We start from the raw sequence: 20,311 nt of genomic DNA on the forward strand, positions 1-20,311 counted from the left end.
ATATGAGCCCTCCTATTGAACTTAATTGCTATTGGTTTGTTTGTGGATGGCATTTCCCCTCCAACTAGCCATTAGAATCCTCTCCCACTGCAATGTATGAACAGTTGTGTGGCAGCTGTCTCCACAAAGCAGAGTTTGCCCCAACAGAGTCTTGTGCCCACCAAGATCTTTCTTAGGGTGTGCTGTTTATGGACCTAATTAGGTCATGCTCTGATGAGGTCTGAATCCCACTACTGGGTGTGTTGTTTGTGGGGCTGCCATGGTGGGATGCCGCCTGATGACCAGCTCTGAGTTACCTGTTTTGAGCTATGAAGTAATCCAGTTTATAGCTGCCTTTGTTGGGCCTGGGTGTGCATGGGAGGGACCAAGCTGTGCACCAAGGCTTGTTTCCACCAGCACTGAGCCCAGGGGCAGGTCAGCAAAACGCCTAAGGCTACCTGACATCTGCCTTCACCTGCTAGCTGCCTGTTAGGCTCAGTCACTGAAAGAGCCTCTGGTGGTCTGCGAATGTTGTGCGAGGTAGGTTCTCAGTGAGTCACCAGGTAGGGATGAGTTGTGTTCGCCAAAGTGATACAGATTCAAACTCGGAGCCAGTGCTGGGTCTGAGGCCACTCATCGACAGTATCAGGTTCATTACAGTCAGCTACCATTCACCAAGTGTTCTCAGACTAGTGTTGTGGGCCAGAGTCTTGGGGTGTCATCAGGGTTCATCAGAAGCCAGCAGAGTTCATCAGGCCCAAACAGACCAAAATTTGGTTGTGTGAAGGGAGGGCTCTGCACAGGAATGGTGGCTGCAGGTGGGCATGCAAGGGAAAAATGGCCCCTGCCCAAGAGCCATACAACTCAGTTTTTCCTATAGTTTGCCCGGACATCCTGTAACTTCTTCTGCACTGTGGGACCAGGTTGGCCACAGCCTGCTAACAGTATTGTAAAGTGTATGCTCAGTGGGGCCGGGCCACCAGTAGTTGGGAGGATAGAGCTAGCAGTTCTCCCATGGTGGGGCTGGTGGATCTTCGGGGAGGGCAGGGGCAAGGGGTGGGGGAAAGTGTTGCTGCTCTGGCAGTGAGAGGAGGGGATAGATTTCTTAAATTAGCAACAATAAAACTCTATCCCATTTTTTAATTGTTTCTTGTTTTTCTCATTTCCCATGGAGAATATCTACAAGATGCTACAAAAATCTCCAAATAATATTCCCAGGGCTTAGGCAAGCTTGTCCTTGTGCTTTGCTGTCCAGTGAGATAGCCACTAGCCCTATATGGCTATTTAAATTTAAATTTTATGTAATTAAATAAAATTTAAAATTCAGGTCCTCAAATACTGAATAGCCACATTGGACTAATGGCTATTATTTTCAATACCACAGTTGTAAACATTTCCATCAACACAGACAATTTTATTGGTTAGTGCTGGTCTAGAATTCCTGTATCACTATACACATTTTAATTTACTGCTTTTCTCTTACATCACCTCTGGACCAGTTGGAAAGTAATGGCATGTTTTGGGGAAAGTATTTTAAAGGTTTATTTGTTCTCTAAATGTTACTAGCTATCTGCATAGTTTAATTTTTCTTAAAGTAGAAGAAATTATATTCATCTATTTTTAGAGCATGATTATGTGTGTGGAATTCATATCAATTATCATGCCCTGGCTGCTAAATTTTCTTCAAGTATGCTGAAGTTATGGCACAAATTCTGTTAATGCTGCCAAAGCTATTGACAGAAAGTTTCAGTTAATTAAAATCTCTTTATAATGTCAGAAAATTTGAAATGAACTAGTCTGGGTATAGACAATGGAAGTTATGTTGAGTTCATTTTTAATAGCCATGTTATTTGCAAAGACTTTTAATGTTACCTGTGTGCCTTCATTAATCTTAACATACAAAATGAAAAGTCCATGTCCCAACAACGAATGGGCTAGCCTGTAGAGACTGATCTGGCATCATGCTTCAGGTCCACTTGCAAGCTCCCCGCCCCGTTGTATGCAGTTTGAGGGCAGTGACCAGTCCTCTACAGCTTTGGGAGGCCTCATGGCACTTTGCATTATGTCCTGCCGGTACAGTTTTCTGTGAGTCTTACTCAAACAAATTAATGAACATTTGATCTGATCTGCCCTGAAAATCATTACATTTGGGAACAGGCTAAGAGGGTATGTTAAATGTAACTGCTTCATGTTCTTTTTATTGTAGAGTAATATCCACTGAACTGCCCACTAGGATTGGAATTCCATGTGGCTATCAGTCCTTTTGGTGAATCTGTGCTGAATGAAAAGAGGGACTAATGAGCCACAGGCTCTCACAAAGGAAGGCTCAAGTGCTGCTTACTCTTTTTGAATTGCCAAATAGTAAATCCAATTTTAAAATAGAAATGAATTAGGAAAGATACAAAATACCATAACAAAACTGGAGTGGGTCCAGGAAATAAATAAGCTGTTTTTAGTGTCTGTGTATATAACATGCCACTGAAATAAAATAGATATATTTTCCGGGGGGAGGGGGCATTCACATATTTTACGTAAAATGACATTCCTCAGAGAGTGGGATTTCTTTGAAAATTAAATAGGGCAATGTCCATCTGCTGTAACTCAGCTGGAATAGCTGGGCAGTAATCCCTTTAAACCACTGGAGAGTGGCTGTCTGGTGTGATCCATTTTCCCTGTTTCCGATAGGTTTTGCCCCTTGTGTAAATGCTTGAGGCATGTTCTGTAAACCCAGTCCAGCTTCTTTTCTTTTTAAAAATATATTCAATTTTTCTCCTCCCCCCAAAATGGCTGTTAAATCTGATGACATTTTTGCCAGACACTAACAGTATCCGTGGGCGCTATGGCCTAAGTTACGGGATACCTTAAGGACTTCGGGGAAAAGAATTCTCTCTGCCCTGCAGCTTCTGATGTTGGTCACGGGATGGTGATAATATCTCAATTCTTCATTTTTAGATAACAATCAACAGAGACAGTGGTGAAGATGTGAGTTCTCCCAAACACGGGAAGGAAGACCCAGACAACATGCCCCATGTGGGCGGCAATACTTGGGCTGGCGGAACAGGTTGGTAGCACTGGCATTCCCCTGAGTCAGGCTTCCTGTGACTTCACAAGCCCATGTAGACAGCACCGCACCCCTCAAGGACCAGCATGCCTTTTCTGCCTCCCCTGTTAATCATCGGGATTGTGCCCTTGGCCTGTGGCCCAACATGACAAGACATGGAAAAACCCTACCATTTGGATCCAACAGACTCTGCCACCCTATGACCTAAGACCATTCCAACTCTCCCCAATCTGCTTCATTAGTAAAAGGGTGATAATGTTAACTGCCTCCCAAGGTTGTGGTGAAGATTAAATAAGATTATGATTCTAAAGCACTGAGCACAGGGCCTGGCACAAAGAATGTAGTCATTAAAAGTGTTAATCCCTTCTTTAAATTCCTTGCCCTTGGGATCATGCCAGAAATGTATAGTAAATTCTTTCCTGACTAACTGAAAAGAAATGGTGCCTGTCTTCCACATCTCAGAAGTGAGTATGAGGATGCAGGATTTTAAGATAAGAGAGTTGGTTGCAGTTTGAACCGATGGCTGGGGCCCATTCCTTCCTCTTGGCTGCTTGACGAGAGTATTGTTCCCATGACTGCTGTCTTCCTCTTTCCTCTGAGGCAGCTGGAGCAGACACATCTGCTAGGCCGCAGGAATCCGGCCAGACTCTGTGTGCACTGTCTGATCTTATCTCAGCCTGAGCAGTGTTGGCAAGGGCTGCGAACTTCGCCTTCCCTTAGGATGGTCTGTGCCTCTTGGCCTTGAGAGTCTCAGGAGGAAATGGGTTTCTGTGCTGGGACAATGTGGTATCAAATAGGCCTGTGGATTTCTTGCCTACTCTGTTTATTCATTAAGCATCAGCTCTAAAGAAGGGATATTTTTAGAAATGTCCTTTGATCTGGAAATCAGTGTCCAGCCAGCCAGACTAAGTCCATATGGAATGCATTGTGGAACAAGCTGGCCAGATGGAGGTTTCCCATGCATGTACTGCTCTGAAGTGGAGGTTCTCGCTTGTTATTCAGCTTGAATCTACTATCTCACATATATGCCTGGACTGAAGACCTTGCCTTTGCTTCCCACAGTCTTTACTTTTCAATTTTCAAGCCTTCTTTGCTTCAGATTCTTTTCCTCTCCCTCAGTATTTTCCCACAGAATTCTCTATATCAGGGGTGTCAAACTCATTTTCACTGGGGGCCACATCCACCTCATGGTTGCCTTCAAAGAGCCGAATGTAATTTTAGGACTGTATAAATGTAACTACTCCTTAACTAGGGGCAAGGAGCTCAGAAACAAGGTTCCAGGTAGAAACAAGGTGCCTAGTGGGTAAAACAAGGTGGAGGGCTGGATTTGGCCTGCGGGCCTAGTGTTTGTCACCCCTGCTCTATATGGAACTGAGCTCTGACCCAGCAAGTCATTCGATTCCTTTTTCATCACCAGAGCCCCTCCCTGGCCTATTCTCTACTTATCTCTGAACTGATTTAGGATATTCACTGTTAGCTTCAAGATTATGCCTTGAAGTCTAGAACCTCCAGCAAGCATTTTTATTAAATTAGTATAAATTAAGGTTCTTAGAAGTGGTGGTTATGAGAACTGTCTCCTTGTGCCCTCTCCACCAGTATGACTGCCTCGAGGGACCATGTGGCTCATGCTGATCATCACTCACACCAGCCTCCAAACAGTTGTAGGTTCTTTCCTCCAAAAATGATGTCAGCTCAGTGCCAAGAGCTCTGATTCATGATCCACCCATTCCTAAGGAGAACCTTCTGTAAGAAGGGAGTCAGGTCACATAAACAGCTTTTCCTCCTCTGTTGCTCATTGTTATTGTCCAGTAACTGGTCCCCCCTGCCTATAGGTTATCCATGAGTGAGCCAGGAATTACACACATCCAAGAAGGAATTTTCCACTACCAATAGCTAAACAAGAATGAAATAAGACGTGCTCAAACCAAAGGGTAAAAGTACTATAGTTAATAGACTGTTCTCATGGTATTTCCCAAAAGGAAATGACCTACCTGGACTTTGATAAGGAAAGCTGTACATGCTGAGTTCTTGCTTTTGACTCATTACACCAATTAAGGCTCCAACAGAGAAAATAAAAACACAACATAATTTAACCAAAGCCTAAAAGCTTTCAAATTTTCCACTTTATGAAACTTAGAAATGACCTCATTTATGTGACTGGAAATTGCCTAAATGATACCAGTAAGATCAGTCACTTATTATAGCTCTTACTATGTGCCAAATACTGTTCTAAGCATTTTAGCTTCATGACAATCCCATGAAGGAAATGATAATAGTAACCCCATTTTACAGATGAGGAGACTGAGACACAGAAGTTAAAGAATATTCCTCAAGGACACATCACTAGTGCATTGGAGTTCAGATTCAAACTCAGGCTTAAATCAATCTGGCTTAACTATACAATACAATATGATATGATACTATATTATATTATGCTACCTCTCCAAATTGGGTTCCTTCTAAGTTCCTAAGTTACATGTGAATGAACAAAAAACAGGTTACAGTATTTTAATTATTATAAAGCTGGGGTGATAAACTGGTAGCCCAGAGACCAAATCTTGGCCTATATATATATTCTTTAGGTCAATGCAGTGTTTTAAAATAATTTGAATTTGAATGTATTTAGACAAAGCAAGTCCTCTCTAGTTAGCCACAGTTCTCACCACTTCTTATAACATTACCTACCTAGTCTTCTAGACATTTAATGTATGTTTACATCATAAACCGTTTCTATAATATTATGTAATACACGTTTACAAGCTTGTGAACTTGGGTCTATATTGGAAAGTTGCTCTGAAGCTGGCAGTGTTTATCTGTGATATATTATTCTAAGCCAAAACTTAAATTTGGTATAATGATTGGTTTGTAATCTTGTCTACACCACTGATACCAGGTTGTAAACAGGTCTCTTAACCTCAGGTGTTCCTCATTTTTATCATTTGCAGTGTAGATGAAATAGTATCTATAGCCTAGCTATCTTTTTCTTATTTCAAGGAAAACTAATGTGAGGGAAGAGAAGTGTTTTTTATTTAAATAACAAATATTTACTAAGTATTTTTGATGTTCAAGCCACTCTTACAGGTGCAGAAGTACAAAGATATATAAAATACGATCCCATCTATCATATAGTTGGTGAGAAAAGAAAAATGAATTTTAAAGATTAACAGGTGGTACACAGGAATATCGATCCTTGTGAGGCAGTCATAAGATGACATGCCATGGAATTTGGACTGAGATTTGAAATATGGATAAGATCTGGCTGGATGGAGAAAACAGAAAAGCATTGTGAACAGGGGACACCCTTTGTTTCCAAAAGAAGGTCCTTTGAATATTTAATTATTAGTTAAGTGCATTTAATACATTTGATGGGACTGCTTTGAACATGATCTGACTTGTTTGGTGGTCTGGATCAGAGTAACCACCTGGATTTTCCTGGCTTCCTCCCAGGGGGGAGAGACACTGCAGGTCTGGGTGGCAAAGGAGGTCCTTACCGGCTGGATGCAGGCCACACAGTGTACCAGGTCTCTGAAGCTGAGAAAGATGCCGTTCCTGAAGAGGTGAAGAGAGCTGCGAGAGAGATGGGCCAGAAAGCGTTTCAACAGAGGTGAGTGGTCCCTGCTGCCTTTAGAGCAGTTCTGGCCACTGTGGTGAAATGTCGTCGTGGACCCTGAATAGACCCAGATATGTGGGCTCTCCATCTCATGAAGCAACTTGGACCACAAGCTGAAGTCCATAGTGTCCCCCGCCCTAGTGGACACAGCCAAGTGAGCATAATTCCCCATTCTTTCTACTCAGGCTCTTTTAAGTGTTGATTACATATGGCCGTGTAGAAGATGGAATTGAGGACATTAGAAAATGAAACCAACAATACTTCTCTTAAGAGAAATTAAAGTTCAAATCATTCCATCTGTACCTGTTCCTAGGCCACACAGGGAATTCAAATAACTCTACGTGATGGTCCCTTTTCTGCCCTCAGGAATCTTGTGGGTTTATGTGGAGATAGGACTAGTACATGCACACACCGTCCCTCTCACACTCACTTGCACTCAGATACGTTCCTGTTAAATGCTAAGGCCACATGGTATGGAGACTCTGCCCTCCGACAGTGTAGAGAAGGACAAGGTCAGTGATGTGATAGGAGCTCAGCCAGGATTAGGACCTTCCAGGAAGGGAAAACCAAGTGAGTGGAGGCACCAGGGTAGGATGAGCATAGTGTCTGTGGCAGAGGGAGCCAGTTTGCTTCTCTAGATTAAAAGCACCAGCTGAGGGTGGAGGGGAATGAGTTTGAACAGGGAGGCTCTGTCAGTGGTTTGAGGCCTTGAAGTCAGGCTGAAGAACCTGTGGATTTCAGACAATTCCAAATCATTCTGGGCCACTTTGATTGAAACCATCTAAAAAAATAAGAAGCCACAGGATGCTTTCACTAGACACCCACATATGCTCTTCAGCTAAAAGTGGAAAATGCCAAAGGAGCAGCAATATCTCCTTTAGGACAGGGGGAATCAACAGTGGTTTGGGAGACAGATTTATGTTGTTGTGCTCAATGAAAGGAGCTGGGCGCGGTCCAAAAAAAGGCATGCTCAAGTGTATGTGATTTATGAAATTCCTCCCACGTAGAACATCTGGTATTACATTACATGCTGTGCTTACACATCCTGCAAGTAAACAGAACCGAACAATGGGGACAAACATGCAGGTTTCTCCTGCCACGCCCACAGGAAACCCTGCAAGCCTTAGGACTCTCATGTACTCAGCAGGTACATAAGGCAAAAATCTTGCCCTCAGCCCTTCTGCTGGCTTCCCTGGTGACCTTGAACAATTATCTACCTCATTGTGCCTGAATTTGCTGTTCTGGAAATAGGTGACTCCCTCTCCCTGCTTCTCAGAGAGGTTATGAGGACAGATAACTATGTTACGAATGCAAGTAGTTTAAACTTCTCAAAAAAAAAAAAAAGCTGGGAGGAATTCTATAATGAAAGTTCTTATTAGAATTAAAATATCACTCTACATTTCATGAAAACAATATCCATTTAGGAAAAGAACCAAACTATTAGTTATGTGTCATTCTCCTCTCCCTGATTGATGAGTTTCTACTTTTGCCACGCTCAGAAGCTCACAAGTAAATATCCAGTCTCAATTTTTGAATAAGTGGGCACATGGATAGATGCTCTGACACATGAGTAGATCATGGGAGGCAGAAAGGGCTTTTAGTAGTGCTTGGGCACACGTATACAGCCCGTGCTCCAATTTCCATAATAAGATTAAGGAACCTGCTTCTATTAGGACCATTGCCCCACAGGCGAAAGGAGTCAAGGAGCACCTGCAATGACAATGCAATCAAATTTAGTGCGTGTAGGAGAGGAAAGAGAGAAAGTGGGAAAGGAGTAAATGAGAAAACCATCCACCTCTACAAAATGCTGGGGCAAAGAATCTAAGCCCCAGTAAAAGAGAATACCATAAAGTGGCTGAAAGAGGAGGTAGACAAGGGTATGAGAATGGAGAGGAAGAAATAAAAACACATGGAGATCCTGAGAAAGACAGGGCATAGCACAATACAGAGAGAAAAATGTTGCTCTCTCCTTTCATGTAGTAAATGCTCCCATTTGATGAGTATTCAATTTGGTACTACTAAAGATTTTTTTGTAACTTTTTATTATGGAACTTTTCAAAAATAAACAAAAATAGATAGAAACATACAGAGTGGGCCAAAAGTAGGTTTACAGTTGTGAGTACATGAAACACAGAGTTTATTTTTGTGTTATTACTTTTTAAATTATTGTATTATTTTTCATATGAATAACTGTAAATCTACTTTTGCCCCACCCTGTAAAATGAACCCTATGGACCTGTCCCCCCATCTTCAAAAAGAAAAATCTGGCTTTACTTTCAGTCCCCATCCCTGGATTGTTTGAAACTAATCTAAGATGTCCTATCTTTTCACCATAAATACTTCAGAGTGTTATCTCTGAAAGATAAGGACTCTAAAAAAACACACATACACAATACTACTATAGTGTCTAAAAAAGGTAATAATACTTCACTCTCATCAAATAGTTTTTTAAAGATTTTGTTTAGTTATTTTTAGAGAAGGGGAAGGGAGGGAGAAAGAGAGGAAGAGAAACTTTGATGTGCGAGAGAAAACATCAGTCAGCCGCCTTTCACACACCCCCAACTGGGACTTGGCCCACAACCCAGGCATGTGCCCTGACTGGGAAGCAAACCTGTGACCTTTCAGTTCGTGGTACAATGCCCAACCCACTGATCCACACCAGTCAGGGCCAAATAGTCAGTTTTAAAGCTATTTTGCAACTCTAAGCATATGCAGAATGAGGTAAGGTCCTCATTTATGCTTTTATACATTTTCTCCATCATTCCTATTCTTCCCCATTATATTATTAGTAGTGTAAATACCTGTTTGTCTCTTCACTGACTTTAAGTTCCTTAAGGGCAGAGTGCTTTGCTCTATAATACGAGGTCTGTCCAGAAAAACTCCAGCCATTGCTAATATATGAGAAGATTTTGTGCAGCACAGATTTAACCTGGCAGCCAAAGAGAGTGGCCTGGAATGTGCATGCATGAACAATGATGACTTCACTGTACTAGTCAGTGGGGTTGGTAGAGGCTGTTGAATGAGCATATATATACTGTGTGTCCATCACATTCAAAATGACTGAGCAAGTAGAGCAATGAATCTGCATCAGATTTTGCATTAAGCTTGAACATTCCTCTACAGAAGCTATTCAGATTATTCAGAAGGCTTTCAGGGACAATGCAATGAGTGCAGCACGAATAAAAGTGTGGCACAAATGTTTCAAAGATGGCCAAGAATCTGTTGAAAGTGATCCATGTTCTGGAAGGCCTGCAACAAGTAGAACAACTGAGAATGTTGAACTTGTATGGCCTGCAATCAACAAAGATTGGCCACTCACAGTGGGGGAACTAGAACTTGATCTGGGGATTCCAAAAACTACTGTGTCTGAGATTTTGATGCAGGATTTTGGCATGAAACATGTCGTGGCAAAATTCTTTCTGTGGCTTCTGCTACCAGAGCAGAAGGAACACTGTGCTACAGTTGCTAATGACTTGACTCAAACCGCTCCCAATGAACCAGACTTCCTAAAGAAGGACATAACTGGAGAAGAATGATACATCTACTGCTATGATCTGGAAATGAAGGCCCTGTCATCCAAACGGAAGTAGTCTGGTTCTCCACACCTGAAGAAGGCACAAAGTCACAGCAAGATCAAAACCACGTTAACTTTGTTTTTTGATTGGTAAGATGTTGTCCATCATGAGTACGCCCCTCCAGGCCAAACAATTAATAAGGAGTACTACCTGAATGTTCTTTGTTGGTTGAGAGATGCAACACAACAAAAGCAGCTGCAGCTATGGCCAACTGGTGATTGGCAACTTTATCACGACAGTGCACCCACTCATGCATCACATCTTGTGCAGAGTTTTTTGGCAAAACATCAAACCACCCAAGTGACTCAGCCCCCCACAGTTGGCACCCTGCAACTTCTGGTTTTTCCCAAAACTAAAATCGCCTTTGAAAGGGAAGAGATTTCATACTGTTGACGAGATTCAGGAAAATACGACTAGGCACCGGATGGCAATTAGGAAAACTATGTGAGGTCCCAAGGTGCCTACTTTGAAAAGACTGAGGCATCATTGCCCTGTGTGCAATATTTCTTGTATTTTGTGTATTCTTCAATGAGTGTCTCTATTTTTCCTATTACATGGCTGGATACTTTCTGAACAGACTTCATATATCCTCAGTGCCTACACCCAGAACCTGATGCACAGCAAACATTTGTGCATATTGTGCAATGAGTAATGTACATGTTCATACAAATAATGGTATCACTGTTAATTCAGAGTCTGGCTGAAACCAGACAGCCAGACCTATCTATCCATCAGCCCGCAAGTCTACCACATTGCCTAAAGAGCCTAATACTACTGATGGGTTCTTGACATCATCAGCATAGCATTTAGTTAGCATTCATTTGTTTTTTTTAATATATTTTGCTGATTATGCTATTACAATTGTCCCATTTTTTTTCTCTCCTTTATTACCCTCCACCCTGTACAACCCCTCCCACCAGCATTCCCCCACCTTAGTTCATGTCCATGGCTCGTACATACAAGTTCTTTGGCTCCTCCATTTCCCATACTATTCTTAAACTCCACAGATCAAAGCTCCAGAAAAAAATTCAACTAAGCGATGAAGAGATAGCCAACCTCTCAGATGCAGAGTTCAGAACACTGGTAATCAGGGTGCTCACAGAAATGGCTGAGTATGGTCACAAAAAGTGAAGGCTATGCAACGTGAAATAAAGGAAAATGCACAGGAAACCAACAGTGATAAGAAGAAACCGGGACTCAAATCAACAGTTTGGAGCAGAAGGAAGAAATAAACATTCAACCACAACAGAATGAAGAAACAAGAATTCAAAAAATGAGGAGAGGTTTAGGAACCTCTGGCACAACTTTAAGCAACCTAATATCCAAATCACAGGGGTGCCAGAGGGAGAAGAGGAGTAGCAAGAAATGGGAAACTTATTTGAAAAAATAACAGAGAACTTCCCCAATCCAATAAAGGAAATAGACCTCCAGGAAGTCCAGGAAGCTCAGAGAGTCACAAAAAACTTGGACCCAAGGAAGCACACACCAAGGCACACCATAATTACATTACCCAAGATGAAAGATAAGGAGAGAATCTTAAAAGCAGCAAGAGAAAATGGGAAAGTTACCTACCAAGGAGTTCCCATAAGACTATCGGCTGATTTCTCCTAAGAAACCTTACAAGGAAGAAGCAGCTGGAAAGAAAGTATCCAAAGTCAAGAAAGGCATGGATCTACATCCAAGATTACTCTATGCAGCAAAGCTATCATTTAGAATGGAAGGGTGGATAAAGTGATTCCCAGAAAAGGTCAAGTTCAAGGAGTTCATCATCACCAAGCCCTTATTATATGAAATGTTAAAGGGACTTATCTAAGAAAAAGAAGATAATCAAAACTATGAACAGTAAAATGATAAACTCACAACTATCAACAACTGAACCGTAAAAAGAACAAGAACAAAAACAAACCAAGCAAACAACTAGAACGGGAACAGAATCACAGAAATAGAGATCACATGGAGAGTTACCAGTGGGAAGGAGGTGGGTGGAGAATGGGGTAAAAGGTACAGGGAATAAGAAGCATAAATGGTAGGTGCATTCATTTGTATCTGGGTTTCATCTAGATACTAGTTTCTGTATATCAAAATTGATTAATTCAGGAAGAATACCAGAGGTAGAGCAGCATAAGACATACATGAAGCAGAACAAAAACATTAAACCAACAAAACATGAATGAAGTAGATGGTAAGGTACTTTTACATTCTTAGAAACACATTTAAGGTGAGCGCCAGCTGTGAAAATCGTACCAACTACCATATGCAAAACTAATCAGCCTTACACAGTGGATCTCAGCTTATGTTTGCTTTTCTCATAACTGATCCAAAATTATAGTGTTTAAGTCTAACCTACACAAAAAAAAGTAAAATGAAAACTAAAATTCCCAGACTCTGACATAGCAATAAATATACCCTTTAAGAATATACTGTGCCAACAAGGTGCAGTTAGTCCACATAGATTACTAGGACGTGAAGCAGCTGTGCCCTGCAGCTTTGATGCAGGTTAAAGCATCAGAAAGACTTACTTTCAGCTAGTTTTGTGGGCTTGAGAATATTAGCACTGGGAACCTTTTCCAATCCAGAGGCTAAAATTACCTATTTTCTTTCCCCATTCCCTACTTTGGTCTTCATGCTTCAGAATTTATCACTTTTGAACACCTTGTAGTTGATCTTTCTAAAAGCTGACACAACCCAGAATATGATTTCCAGATGTCTTCATAATTAAAACAGCATGTGGTATGTTTTGGGGTGCAACATGATTATGCCAGAGGTAGCCCTATAACTGGAGCTAATTCTGACCTCTGTACAAAGGTCATTCTGCTCAAGGTGACTTACCAACTGCCTGGCTCCTTCACTGGTATGTGTGTATTTTCCCCCCTGCTAAGGACAAGTTACATCTACATTTTTTTTTCTAATCTCCCTTCTTTGGAAAAGTATTAATCTTTCTTCTTTGGGAAAGTGCATGTTTGACTTCTAGGTATGAAGGGGTAGGTAGCATATACTGTAATATTCATTGTGCCCAGCTGCTATCAGCCTTGATACCTGAGACATGCCTTAATCTAATGAAGGTGTATAGAAAAGTTTAAGAGATCGCCAAAACTAAACATAAGAAGTATTGTTAGGAGGTCAAGTTCTAGACACATATTCAGTTTTGTTCTCCAGAACAGAGTAAATCTAAAAGGGCACCTTGGCATGTCATCTAACGAAACAACCATTCAGATATTATTTAACTTTCAGGTATTTATCTTTTGATAGTGTTTTCAAAGTATTTTTGACAGCATTTATTGAGTGCCGCTGTGTGCCAGGCATTGTGCTAGGTACTGCAGATTCAGAGAAAAAATGATATATTTCTTCTCCCAGAGAAATAGAAGAGTATATCAGAGTGTATTACCTGTAGTAAACATATTTTTCATTAAATTTTTGGTTCAGTTAAAAACACATACACACATGCATTTGAGTGTAACTGTATCTGGGTATATTAAAGCAATGTTCTTACTGTGGAAAATAAAGTTTGAAAACACCATGACAGGTAGAAACAAGCATAGCTATTAAAAGCAATAAAGTGTACAGGTTCTATAGTAGATATCTGTAGAGGACACATGAAATGGGCATGATCACTTTACTGGAGAAGTCAAGCAAGTCTCCACAGGATGTGGCCTTCGAGCTAGGTCTTGAAATCTGAATTGGCAATAGCTAACCCAGCTGGGTGGTAGCACAGGGATTGCAAACCGGCCTCATGGTAGTCTAGGCCTAACATTATGTGAATCTAGTAAGCACTCTTCCCTGTGATGGATGGAGGCTTCCCAGTGCTTGGCCTGACAGGGAGGAATAGAGACCCTTCATTCTCACTGCAGCCCAAGGTGATAAAAGTAGACTTTAGGTAAGAGTTTCAGCTGTACGCCTGGCATCCATACCTCTAACTTCGCATGCATGCACACGCACATACATACACATGCAGCCGTTTAGAAGACCATGTTGTGGTCTTTGGAGATATGCTTTCAGTACTCCCTGTTCTAGGACCAGCACCCTTTGCATTTATAAAATTTATAGAAATGTGTTTTAAAATTAGTGTATTATGAATATGACACTGTAAAACTCAAGGGAGATTCACTCAGTGAATGAACCCTCTATGTCTGATTAGTTTAAGATGCTGCATTTTAAATGGGGAATCCGGATAGGCTTCCTAGCAGAGGTGGGCATGGATTTGAGCCTTGATGAGTACGTGGGAGTTGGTAGGCAAAGAGGCAGGGAAAGGCACTCCATGTGGGAGAGAAGCCTGCGTGGGAGCTGCAAGGCACAGGTGTATGATGTGTTCAGGGAACCACAAGTGCACTGGCAAAGCCACAGGAGAAGCGAATGAAAAATGGTAAAAAGCAGCACTATATTGAAAGGAAGGACTTTCAAAGCCACAATATTAAGATACAATTATCCTGTTAAAAGTACACAGTAAATAATTTCAGAAAATTCTTGTGTTTTCCATAGCAACACACTCAATTATATTCTTTGGGCCTCAACTACTATCTTAGTCAACCAAATATATGTCCTTGGTCTTAAAAGCAACTAAGAGCCTTGGCCAGGTGGCTCCGTTGGTGGAGCTACGTCCCGTACACCAAATGGTACAGTTCAATTCCTGGTCAGGGCACATACTAGGTTACTGGTTAGATCCCTGGTCGGGGCCCATACAATTGATGTTTCTCTCTCTTCCCCCTCCTTTAAAATCTATAAACATATCTTCAAGGGAGGATTTATTTTTTTTAAAAAAAGCAACTGGGAGCTTCCTCATGAACTGACCAGCTGCCATCATCAAGGCACATCTTTGGCATGAGAGCCAGTGGTGCATGTTTCTGTTTAACTCAGTGTTAGTGAGCTCATTGTTGGCAGCTAGAAATCCATGGTGGCATTTACATCACAGAAATCAGCAGATACTATAAACCAGGACTTTTATTTTGTCCTGAAGGGTGACTTGTTAATCATTTACCTGGACATTCCCCTCCTTTGAAACTCCTAGCTGGAGACATCACCACTTGCCTTTTTCCTCAAAGGCAACCTCAATTACCAAGAAGTTTGCTACAGTTCTAGCAGTAGACGAATGGAACAAAAAGACCCACCTGTACGTGATTTCAGCTGTTGTCTTTTTTGCCCCCCCTTGATTTCAGGCTGAAGGAGATCCAAATGAGTGAATATGATGCCACAACTTATGAAAGGTTTTCAGGCGCTGTCCGAAGGCAGGTGCACTCCCTCCGAATCATCCTGAATAATTTACAGGTAATCCTCCATTTATGGACCATGGAAATAGTCTGAGCCTAAAGCTGAGCTGATCCCAAAATGTTTGGAGAAAATTATTCAAACCCTAATCAACCAGTCAGAAAAAAAAATCAATGCCAAAATGTTTGCATAAAGCTGTGGGTCTCTCCATGGCTTTCTTAGTTGAGTTCAAGGAAAAAGATTTGACCTCACCTTACCCCCCTGTACAGGAAGCAATAATTTGACCAGCATCCCCAGAAGGCATCATGCTTCCTGATTCCCCACATCTAGGATCTGTGATCATCTCACCTCTACTAAAAATTCACAAATAGAATTCCTCTAGAAATTATTTCACTGTCGTTGTCTGGAGAGACAGAGGAGCATTTGGGGTCATCTAGGCTATACATTCTCCATGCCTCTGGCCTTCTTCTCCTCCAGCCCTCTCCTGGCCCCCAGATTGCCTACCTTTTTGCAGTTTCACAGACTGGTTGCCCCAGAACTGCTTAACATTGCTATTGCACCTAAAAGTATCAATGAAGATGCTTCAGTGTTTCCTAAGCAAAGACTTGTTATTTGCAGATTTTACATTTGATATGGCATCTGGCCAATTTGCACAGATAACTAAGTCAGGGCTAGGTATTCCCTAAAATCACAAATCATGTAAGATTATTTTTGCCAAGAGAGACAGGGGGAGAGACGAGGGGGAGATGCCTCATTTCAGGGGAAAAGGGGAGGGGTTAGGAGCTAGGCCATAACATGCTTCTCTACTCTACCCTAGAACCTTCTGTGTCCTTTCCATGCAGTGTTTGAAATTGATTTCCTTCAGTTGTGCTCTTTTCCTCTTTGGTTCTTGTTTATAATTGTTCTTTGGGTGGGGGGAGTTGCTTTTCATTATTTGCTAAGTATTGGGGGTAAGAAGTTATATGATGCAATTTTAATCCACCATCTTAACCCAAAACTCTGGGAAAGCCTCATTTTTTAAAAGACCTAAACTGCATCATGAGATTAGGAAAAGTTCTGTAATTTCCAACTAAATTCCTAATTTTAAAATCTTGTGAATGTAAGAATTAAGTCATTTGCTGTTTTTTAAAAATCCATAATACAGCTATTTAGGATAAAATAGCATAAGATTTTGTATAAAATATGTGTACATTTGAATGGCTGAATTTTCTTCTATAGTCCCTCACTTAACAAGTGCTTATTGCTCTGGGCATTGAGGGCAACTGCTGGATGGACTCTGAGCGCCAGGACAAGACAATAGATGAATAAGAGCCAAAATGAGTAGTTCACAGAAGATGATGGTAATGGGAGCTAGTGCTTGTACTGAGACTGAAGAATGAATATGGTTCAGTCATTCATTCATTTCTTGAATCCTTGATGTATACCAGGCATTAGGGGCAGAAAAATAAAATGCAGGCTCTGCCCTCAAAGAAGGAACTTAGGGAAGACAAATAAGCAAACAATTTTCTAAATTCTGTAGAGAAGTATGTACACGATGCTGTGGGATGAATGAGAAAAGCCTTCACAGAAAATGTAGTGCTTCAGTTCAGCCTTGAAAATGTTTAGAAATTTCCCAGGTGCTTGAGGAGTCAGGACATTCCAGACAGAGGACACAGTGTATACAAGTGCAGGTTGTTCAGCATGACTAAGGAGGGCATGTATGTGATGGGAGATAGTGGCGAGGGAGAAGGCTGGCAAAGCAGTAGGGACCAAATCATGAATAGCCCAGGATGCTGTGAGAATATGCAAATCACATTGGGTTTCACCCTGTGGACAAACAGGCCATTAGAGGATTCACAGTATTAGAAGGGGCTATAAGAATACATTAACTGAGGGAATCAGAATCCTCATCTGGCATTTGTAGATGTCTTCATTCGTATTTATTGGGCACCATACTGTAGTTACTTTTACAAACATCATCACATTTAATACTCATATCAACCCTTTTAAATAAATGATTACATTTACAAAATCAGCCAAAGGGAGAAAAGTCAGATCTACTGGTGTGACTTCTTACAGTAGAAGGCAGATTAAGCCTAGTTAGGAGAGTTTGCACTCAGGAATGACTCTCCTGCTAAACACCCTAGTGACAAAACCAGGATCAGAAAACAGTATCCAGTTTTGTTTTCAGCTTTAAAACAGAGAAATGAAAGAAAGCTGTTACTGGCTCAAAGAAATGCAACCAATAAGATTAAATAGATGGCAACCTAAAAAAATACATAAAGAGATTGGGCTTAATAACCTCCTGAATATTTGTAAATAGAACATTTCAAGAATGTTTTTATTTCCTTCCTTCCTGGAAATCTGAAAAAGAAAAAAAATAGGCTTCAATAACAGCAAGAAAAAGTTTTAATATATAAGAAAGGAAATAAAAGTGATTTAACATGGAAAGAATATCTAAAATGAATATAGAACTTCCACCTGTAGAAATCTTTGCAAATAATCCAGCATTTCCATTATACCAAGCATCTATGGAGGAGTTACCGTGTGCCAGGCCTCACATATCAACATCATCATCAAGATCTCCTCCATCATCCTTATCGTTGTCACTTTGCAGCTCATAGTGCCAGCTCTGGGGCCAGACAGCCTGGGTTCTGTAAAGTGGGAATGACAAAGAATAGGGCAGCTAGAAAGATTAACTCAGATGATGCATGTAAACCATTTCCAACAGTGCCCAGCATACAGCTTTCACTACAGAAGAATTAGCTTCATCATTACTTTCCTTATACTTAGTATTCTTTAGCCTGGACTGCAGGCTAGGTACCCAGTCAAGTACTTTATGTGCATTGTCCTAGTTAATCCTTACAGTCACCCAGTAAGGGTATGTTCTATGTTTGATAGATAAGGAAATTGAAGCATATAGTTATCTCCATGAGGGAATTGGAGATTAGAAAGATGCGGCTGGTGAAACAAGCATCTGAGCCAAAGGTCAGGTCTCTATTATCTGCTCTGTTGTCATCTTCCAACTCTGCAATTCTATAAAACATATAATTCTTCCATATACTCATAAAACATTTTGCATCATTATCCAAATGCCAACACAGCATTTTCAAGTGTTTTTATTTTTAATGAACAGAGGTGCTATTGTCAGGTAGGCCATCTAGTCCTCAATTTTAAGAGATAGTGCTAGTTAAAAACACAGCTACCAGTCAGGATGGGCAGGGCCTCATCTGGAATATGAGTTTTTAGTTTGTAACCAGTATGAGAAGGGTTTGATTTGGTCCTGTTTTTGCCATCTTCTGCCAGTCCTGTGTGCTTCTGATTGACTAATACCTGCCAGCTGTTTTGAGGTCGCTGTGTAATCTCCTTAACCATGGGTGTTTCCTTGGTGAACAGTACAAAGTCTGGATGGGAACTAGCAAATCATCACTTAAGATGACTTTCCAAAGCACAACTTCAGGCCCAGGCACTGATTGCAGGTGTCTGGGCCATTTCCGGGTGGCCAGGAAATGGTGTTGCCTCCATCGGATTCGACATGTGCCTCGGTTGCAGCACATCGTTCTTCTCAATTAAGAAAGCTCTCACCAGTGACCTTCCTTTGCTTCTTCACTGGACTGTTTATGGAAAATCAGTCTTGGTTATTGGACCTTTTATGAACCAGCAGTGAGAATTTTCTTATTAGAGTAGCAGAGTCTATAATAACTTCAGTTATACTTGATTTAGAATCTGAATCTCTAATTCCAGAATTACCTAACAAAAGAAAATATCCATTCCTACAAAAAGCCATGGATTTTAATTGTCTGTCTCTCCAGTGTTTTTCTGATCTACAATCAGTAATTTCACTCCCAGGCTAATCTAAATTAGTCTTTCTCTGATTGCTTTGGCTATCCTGATAGCTCCAGGAACCAACCATTATGTTTCTTGTTTTGGTTTTGTTTGTTTGTTTGGTTTAGTGCTTCAAAATGACCTTGTGTTTAGATAAAAGGTGTTTTTGAACACTGATATGTGACATACACTAAGGGCACAAGATATTGTCCCTGTCCTCAAGGTTATAGTCTCGAGGGGTGGGAAGGTAGGCACCTAAACAGATCATTTTAGTCTAACACAGTAGGTGTCCAGGTGGAGGGATGTATAAAATGCAGTGGAAATCCAGAGGAAAGGGAGGCTAGGATAGATTTTGAAGGAAAGGATACATGAGCTGAGTCTTGAAGGGCACACAGGAATAACCAGACAGAGAGGGTGGAAACGGTGCCCCAGTAGTGGCCACCGTGAGGCATGACACTGTGGTCTCAGGTGGGAGCTAATGGCCCAACACAGGTGTGAGCAGGATTCCATCTAGTGTAAGTGCCAGGCAAGGAACTTTGACCTTATTCTGAGTACTCATTTTGCTAATGTGTAAAGAATGGAAAGCATTTCTCCACTTTTATTTAGTATCCAATAACTGTGTCTCATCTTACAGACATTTATTGAATATTTTGCCTAACGGTTCTTGCCTTCCACAACTAACCTAGAGAGGAAGACACATGTGCAGCTACTAGAAGACACAATGTGCTAAGTACCACAAAAGGGTTTTAAACAAAGTGCTATGGTTATGTAGACAAATGTACAAGCATTTTCTAAGCTGGACATTAGGGGGAAACTCACAAAGGAAGTGTCATTTGAGGTGGACCATGAAGGATGAGCATAATTTCAGTTGGTTACTCTTTTAAGGATGGGGGTGGAAATACAGTCTTGACCAGAGTTTCTCAGACCTTCTGTGGTGAGGTGGCCTGGTTTTTTACAACTGGCCATGTACTAATATTTTTATAAAATAAAATAGAAATGAATCACTGGAAAAATTATATAAAAATAACATACAGAATACAAGCCTATATTACTTAATATCAGAGTCAACAAACATAAAATTAC

At 41.0% G+C, this 20,311-nt stretch overlaps 1 protein-coding gene across 1 annotated transcript in view; it reads left to right on the forward strand.

Annotated features, from left to right (window-relative positions):
• Positions 1–20,311, forward strand: part of VWA8 (von Willebrand factor A domain containing 8) — a 388,865-nt gene that overhangs the window by 329,722 nt on the left and 38,832 nt on the right. Inside the window, exons 38-40 of the mRNA XM_024569321.4 lie at positions 2,932–3,040; positions 6,488–6,644; positions 15,376–15,484. Of these exons, the coding sequence (XP_024425089.3) occupies positions 2,932–3,040; positions 6,488–6,644; positions 15,376–15,484 (375 nt within the window). The remainder of the gene's footprint in view (positions 1–2,931; positions 3,041–6,487; positions 6,645–15,375; positions 15,485–20,311) is intronic.

This window comes from Desmodus rotundus, chromosome 13 (genome assembly GCF_022682495.2).
Source record: "Desmodus rotundus isolate HL8 chromosome 13, HLdesRot8A.1, whole genome shotgun sequence".
NCBI lineage: Eukaryota > Metazoa > Chordata > Mammalia > Chiroptera > Phyllostomidae > Desmodus > Desmodus rotundus.